This window comes from Phragmites australis, chromosome 6, assembly GCF_958298935.1.
Source record: "Phragmites australis chromosome 6, lpPhrAust1.1, whole genome shotgun sequence".
In the NCBI taxonomy this organism is placed as follows: Eukaryota; Viridiplantae; Streptophyta; class Magnoliopsida; order Poales; family Poaceae; genus Phragmites; species Phragmites australis.
In genome coordinates, this window is record NC_084926.1 from 45,123,017 (window position 1) to 45,130,671 (window position 7,655).

Genomic DNA, 7,655 nt, shown 5'->3' on the forward strand with positions numbered 1-7,655 from the left:
AGCTTTGTGATAAGCATCATCGTTAACCGTTTGACTTTCCTAGCAGCCGCCCCAATAACTATCTACCATTTGTATCTTGAGTAAGTAAACGCCGTATCAGAATAAACCATGAAAGCTTCATCGCAACTATGCTTTGCTATCGCTTTGCACGTCAAAACACACGACCGCATGCTTGACATGCATCGGGCTTCCTCCTATGAAACACCACACCATTACAGCAGCAGGTGAACCATTTAGATCCTGTTTGTTTCTAGTTTTGCTTCTGCTACTGATAGAAATCAGAAGTTAGAACAAACGGGGTTCTGGAGAAGTAGTTTCTGGAGAAACCAGAAGTTTAATTCTGAGGAAAATAAACTAAAGCTGAGAAGCTCGCTGAGATATACTTTTCTGAGAAGCTATGTGCTGAGAAATCAAAAATTTATTGTAGAAGTCAACAGCCTATTTTCAAAAGCAGCTTTTCAGACAAACTAAAAACACAATTTTTCAAAAAAAACTTAAAAACAGAAACTCAAACAAACAGACCTTACAATACAAGCTCCAAGTGAATGCTCAACAGTTGAGTAAGGTAACGAATCAAGTATCCAGTAGAACTACTGTAGAGTAAAGTCCAACGCTTAACACAAGCAGCAATATAAAATCTATTTTGCACGCTCAAAGTTCCAACCAATCGGTAAAATATCGCAAACTATTTTTTTTAAAGATGTCTCTTCCAAATTGCACGGTCTTCAGGAGACCGGCGATGAAGGAAGTTTCCAATCGTCCTCCGCTGGGAACTGCTGTCAGAAAGACGTTGCCTGAGCACGCCTCTACCTGAAATTTAGGATGCGTGGCAAAATATCAGCTTCGGCCAACATAAAAATCCCAGCGTAAGAATGAAGGCCCAACCGTTAGCTGGAAATCTGTTCTGACGAGCTAGCTAGCTAGCTGCACTTGGGCTAGATTGTGATCTGGACCGAACGCCTAGGCATAAGAATCATTTCAGCCTTTTCAACATTTTCCTGACACCGTATTTATATATTTATGACTTTTTGAACTAGCCAGCCAATGGCTGTGTTGAATTTGAAGGAACATGTCGTCTGGGATAGATAAAAATAGATACATACCTCTTCCATAGTCCCATCCATGCATGGTTAGAGACTTGGAGTGAGCTCACATGAGGCTATCAAAATAGACAAGAGTTTTCTTGAACGAAGCTACCAGTGGCCCTTGAGCTGCAATGATTTAATTTGCGTTTCCATGCAGTGCCGTATGCTACAGAAAATGCCAAGCAGAGATCGATACAGATACTGGATATATACATCATCCTGGTAGCAGATAGGTAGGACAGGAGAGTAGTATGCTGAATTGCTGCCCTGCATTGGTTGCCTCATTGCACCGCAGATAGGCTCGTAGCAGCTGCTCACGGAGCTACAAACTTCTGATCATCCTGTTCCAGCTGTTCCGGCATATATCGATCCCATGTTCCCATTTGTTGAGGATAGAATTTTCACCAAACTCTGAAAAATGAGGATGATTGACTCTTGTTGGCGCCTGCTTCCAGTCCTGGGGGACCTGGACTGGACTAAACCCAAATACACCCAATCAAACAGTTGACATGTACAAGAACACATGAGTTGTATACTAATTGGTTGGGTTTTCGATATATGTATACTACTGAGGGATCTTGGGGTGGGTTGTTATGGATCTCCCAACCATAACTAACTATATATCTTTGGTTGGAGCTATATACTATGATATGATTAGGCTCATCATAGCAACTTGGATGGTTCTTTGCACGTTTTCATTGGGCGATCGACTGTCACTTTTAACCGTCGGTTTTCAGTACTTATGTTTCTTAATTAAATTTGGTTCTGCGATACATGTCACAGCTTCAATAAATCAAACCACCCATCACATGAAAGGGATAGAAGGCGAGTAGTAATCTTGGGCCGATCGAGAGTCGGTGTTAGTGGTTTGGTTTTCCTCGTGCTTTTTAATTTCTAAGACTTCCTTTTCAGTGGTTTATTTCTTAGAGCAGCTAGCTTTCCTGAGGAAGAAGATTGAGTGCTGGTGACGATTCTCTGTTTTGCTCTTTGCACAACTTTAGCAGCATGCATGATACTCCTATATAGCAGTAGTTGAGTACATATACTAGTGCTTAGTAGCTTTTATCACCTTTTCTTTTGAGATAGTAATAGCTATGCACCAACTAGTAGCTTTTATCACCTTTTCTTTTGAGATAGTAATAGCTATGTACCAACTAGAATCTGTTGCAAAAATATTGGCCCTGATCTTCTTGGAATATATTATACACTGTAGCGGGTATGACAATGAAAGTAGCAGGAATGAATGACATCATACTCGATATGTAAGGAAACTATTCGTGAGTTAAAAGTTAAGTGGCACTCAACTGCTTACTTTAGTTTTGTGTTTAAAATAATCTGCAAGTCTGCTTAGTCGGTCTTCACTGCCGGGCCAGCACAAGAAGTCAGACTGAACAACTCATTCGACGCGTCGAGGGCAAGACATACCATACAAATCACGGCTTCGGCTGCTGTAGTCCTCTAGCTCAGCCACTACTAGCGTGTGTGTAATTCATGGCAGTTCACTTTTTTTTTTTGTTATGGAGTTATTCTCTTTCTTACTCTTCAGAGTTGAGACAGAATTATTTACAAACCTGCAGAACTGAAGCTTAATTTCTTCCATTTAGAACATACAAGGTTGGCAGCCAGTAGGGCAGTACCTGATGTGAGCAAGTCAGGAATAATAACCTGCGCGCAAGTTGCTTCGTGGTGACATGCATTAGCTTTCAGTATGAAACCAAGAAAGAAAGCGATGGTTCACCTCGCCAAAGAAAGTCTAACGCATGCAGCATGCATTCTTTCCTCTTTGTCGATCTCCGGTCAGTCTCCACATGCAGCATGCAGCTTGTTCCCAAAGTCCAGCTGCAGATATGAACATGAGCTGAATTAGTTGGCTGGGCGGCACTGACAGGTCCAGAGAAAAATCCAACCAAACATGCATGCAGGCATCAGTCTAGCTTGTGTCACATTGAATTGAATAACCTCATTAGCTGCTCTGCTCTGCTCTGGGACGAAAATTCCTGGCCTAATTCAGTTGCGATGAGTTTGAGCTGGATGGAGCTCATCAAACGACCACAGAATAGATACATGTCTCGGATGTACGGTGCATACAATTTGTTTGTTGCCTTGCTGAAGCTGCCAAAGGTCCTTAACTAACTTGAGCCTCTGCTGTCACCACAACTAAATTGGCAGCTTGAGCTACCTAACTATACGTTTCTGCTGCTACCACAACTAACTTGAGCCTCTGCTGTAATGTATGTTTATAGGTTAGGTATGTATATATGAACGTTGGATAATTTGTTCGTTTTCTTTCATTTTAGTTACACAGCTACTGGTCATTCGCTCATAATCGTATTTATTATTGTTTCCAAAATAAATTTACTGCTTGCGTGTACAGAATGTAGCTACAAAACCGTTGGTGCACTCATTGCCTTCTCTGATCGTTTTTTCTTTTTCTTTGAGGACTGTCCTTCTGATTGCTTGTGCGAGCCATGCATATGATGGATGTTCCTTAGCAAATCCGTTGGATAGCTAACAACGTACTACTGACCAACATGTATGTAGGATGATCTCACATCTCGATCCATCTATAGGAAATGCATCTACAGCTTCAAGTACTGGTAATTCCCTGTTTTGTCAAGGAGGAAAATTAAGCAACAACTGTTTGGTGATGTTGAACTCGCTCACTCCTAATTAGTTGTACGACTGCCTGATTAATCTGACGGTATTGATAATACAAACTGTTTAGCTTTGAATAGGCTAGTACTGCATGCACAGTAGAACATATATTGGTACCGATGCACGGTTGTTACTTTGTTCAACTCAACAACAGTAGTCATAATCTCATAGATAGATACAGACAGAGAGAGTACTTGACGCTAACTAAGCATGCATACTAGTAATTGAGTGTAGTACTCCATTAACGAAAATCGTCCTCTCTTAACCTTTTTTTTAATTCCCTGTATCAGACATCGGAACCACCGTTCATTCATTGCCCCACGAGCGACCTGATTCGCTCCAAAATTCGTGTACATGCTGCATACTAGACAGTGTGATTATAAATCTAGCTTATTTTTAGTGTAGGGGATCGAGTTTATAGCATAGAAGTAGGTACATGATACGAGACTGGAGCTGGAGGAGTGTAATATATTAATATTACGCCGTCCACGCAGAATATATAGTGACTCAAGCACGTACTGCTAGTAATATTAATTTGGATATGCATGATATACTGCTGTCTGACGACATCAATCTTCGAAAGTCGTCACAAGCTTGCATTGCAGGACGTATAGGGAATCCAACTGCAAATTAAAAACTTGTCAACGCTCATTAATCATATCTCGTGTATCTATCTCTACGCACTAATTAGGAACTTGGAAAGTATTGATTGTACGTACATAAATATATATGTTAAAGTTATTTCTGTGCGCAGATATATTTGTTTATATGTTAGTTTTGCTTAATTTGTTCGTCAACTCCTGCTTAAAATGCAGCAACTTCACAGGCTGGAAGAATTTCAATTCGCATACCAGACCAAACCAAACCAAACAGGGCCAAATTAAAATGAAGAAGCAACTCAAATGAAGTTAGCCGAAGCATAGATATCGAACTCTGCTTTTCACTTGCCACCGTGGCACCACTTTTCAAAAAAAAAATTATTTGCCGTTTTTATACACGAACGCCTTCACTTCTCCCTCCTCCATTTCATTTCCCCACACCGAAGCACGCCGAGCTCAACAAAGTGCTCAGCTGCTTCTGCCCAGCAAACGCGAGCGGCGCCATGGACGTGGCCATGGCGCTCGCCATCCTCTTCTTCTGCTTCCTCCTCCTCTCCTCCGCCGCCATCGTCTTCCTCCTCATCAGTCACTGTCTCGCCGCCTTCTGCCGCTCCCACGACCCCGAGGCTCCATCAGTTCCACCACCACCTCAGCCGATATACGAGCTGACCTTGTCATCGGAGGTGCCAGCTGCGGCCTGCAAGGAGCCGGGAAGCAAGAAGGAGGCGTTGGCGCCGTGGCGGATGACGTGGCGGGAGGTGGAGGCGCTGACCGGCGGCTTCGACGAGGCGGCCGTGGTGGGGCGGGGCGGCTCCAGCATCGTCTACCTCGCCAGGCTCCGGGACGGCTCGCCCGTGGCCGTCAAGGTGCACCGCTGGTGCGGCGGCGAGAGGAGGCTGCGCGCGTTCCGGCAGGAGCTCGACCTGCTCCGCCGCCTCCGGCACCCGCACATCGTCGCCCTCCTCGCCTACTCCGACGACCACGGTGCGCACACGTCTCACTTAATTTACTCCTGTGTTTTCTTTTTCTCCGTCGATTTGTAGCTTTTCTCCCTTTTTTGGGGAGATCAATATATCATTGAAGCTTTGACTCTACGCTTACCTTCTTCTTCTGGTTCAAAGAAACTGTTTTTCCTACTACGTTTTTTTCACAATTTTTATATCGCTGGTAGTTTATTAAATTACATACTACGCGTAGTAGGACGATTTTCCTACTACGCTTACCTTACTCCTGCCGTCTTTAATTTTCTTAAAAAAGATATGCCATTGACTTTGTGAGTTAGATAGTGCGACTACTCCCTCCGTTCAGAAAATGCAATGCGTATTTTGTTCTGAAAAAAAAAATCAAATTTTATAGATTTTTGATAGACAATTAGTTAAATTATATATATGTTTAGCATATGAATTTTGTTTCAATAGATTTGTATTTCAAAATATTTTTTAATATGATATTTATTTTATAGCTATTGATAATATATTATAAGAGAAATTAACCGTCAAATTTACTTTTAATAATTTCTTAAAAATAAAATACTATACTCTCTTAAATAGAAAGTACAATATGTAGTTTGGTTCGGAAGCTAGTGGTTCAGTTCTTCTTGCCAGCTAAGCTTAAGCTAGTGCTGATATTCACACTTTTACTTTTTGTCAAATCATGCTCAAAGGCTTATGGTATCAATCAGTAGCAATCAAGAAATGAAGAAATTTTAGCCTTGTGTGTTAATTAAGAAAAGTATAATAAATTATTGCATACAGATTTTACTGCCCGAAGGTCAAAAAATAAAGAATTGGGCGCGCGTGACATCACTTGACTTCCTACCTAACGAGAACGTCTACACCGCTCCTGTATTTATTTATTTCCAGTCCTGTACGGTGATCACCTCTTTCAAACCACTACAGTAGCCGGAGTATTTCGTTTGGTCAAAGTAGAAAGCTGCAGCTCAGCTTGGTCGCTTTGACGCTTTCGTTTCACTCCGCGGTTGAAACAAGCATGCTGCATGCATGCTCGTAGAAATTTTTTACAGACGAAATTTACACTTCACAGTATGTTGCACCTATATTGCCTCAGCTAATTACTGTACCTAACAGCTCAGTAGCAAATGGCTGTTACTGCAGAGGAAGGGGGTGCACTGGTCCTCGAGTACCTCGCCGGCGGTACGCTCGCCGACCGCCTCCACGGCGCCACGGCCCTTCTGTCCTGGCCCCAGCGCATGCGGATCCTCTACGACGTCGCCGGCGCGCTGGAGCACCTCCACGACACCTCCAGCGGCGCGCTTCCCGTCGTGCACGGCGACGTCTCGGCGTCCAACGTGCTCCTCGACGGCCTCGGCGCGCGGCTCTGCGACCTGGGCTCCGCCTGCGAGGGGTTCTCGGCCGCCGTGGCGCCGACGCGCGCCGCCGTGGGGTCGCCAGGGTACGCCGACCCGTTCTTCCTCCGCACCGGCATCGTGTCCAACAAGTCCGACGTGTACAGCTTCGGGGTGCTGCTGCTCGAGGCCATCACGGGCCTGCCGGCCGCCGGATCCGGGTCGGACGGCACGGAGAACCTGACGGCACGGGTGCTGCCGCGTCTCAGGACGCAGGGGGTGGGCGGGCTCGTGGACAGCAGGCTAGGTGAGGGGTACGACGAGGAGGAGGCCGGTGACGTGGCGAGGATCGCCGTCGACTGCCTGGCGGCGCAGCCGGGACTCCGGCCGACGATGGCGCAGGTGCGGGCGGCCGTTGCGGAGAAGGTGGCAAGGTCCATTGCCAAGGCTGGTTATGGTCACCATGTACAGCTCAGCAAGTTGCTGGAGCTCACATGATCAATGGAACAAATCTTAATCAGGACTTAATTTCCATTTTGTTTAGAGTTAAGATGTTTTAGCTTCTCTCTGCGTGTCTGTTCTTGCACTAGAGTAAAACGGATTGACTGTTCGTAATGTTTAGGGTACAAAGATGGCCAGGGCTTAGACTGGTGAGAAAATCATCGTGTATTGGAGACGACTTGAGATTAATGACTTGAGTGAAATGTAAATATCAATTTACTGTGCATTTTCCTCCATAAGAGTAAAGTTTGTCTGCTCCCTTTCAGAGTGTCATGTCTCAACTCCAGCTGATAGACCAAATGAATTTTCTTTAGAGATCAGTGCTCAATGATTCGGTCATGATGTGCAATGGGGAATAAGCATTATGGTATTGTATCATTCAAGCTGTGATCGAAAGCAGAAGCAGTTTTGGTGGGCTTACCTATGACTCCATAGGATTGCTGAAAGAATTGAAGACGAGCTGCTGCTGCAATCATAATCAGTTGTGTGCCTTTGCTTTGTTTGTAGTGG

At 44.4% G+C, this 7,655-nt stretch overlaps 1 protein-coding gene across 1 annotated transcript; it reads left to right on the forward strand.

Moving 5' to 3' along the window:
* Positions 1 to 4,723: 4,723 nt before the first annotated feature.
* Positions 4,724 to 7,164, forward strand: LOC133922862 (salt tolerance receptor-like cytoplasmic kinase 1). Its single transcript, XM_062368381.1, has 2 exons — positions 4,724 to 5,323; positions 6,454 to 7,164. Exons 1-2 carry the CDS (start codon positions 4,843 to 4,845, stop codon positions 7,140 to 7,142), a joined length of 1,170 nt encoding a protein of 389 aa, XP_062224365.1. The 5' UTR covers positions 4,724 to 4,842; the 3' UTR covers positions 7,143 to 7,164.
* Positions 7,165 to 7,655: the final 491 nt, after the last annotated feature.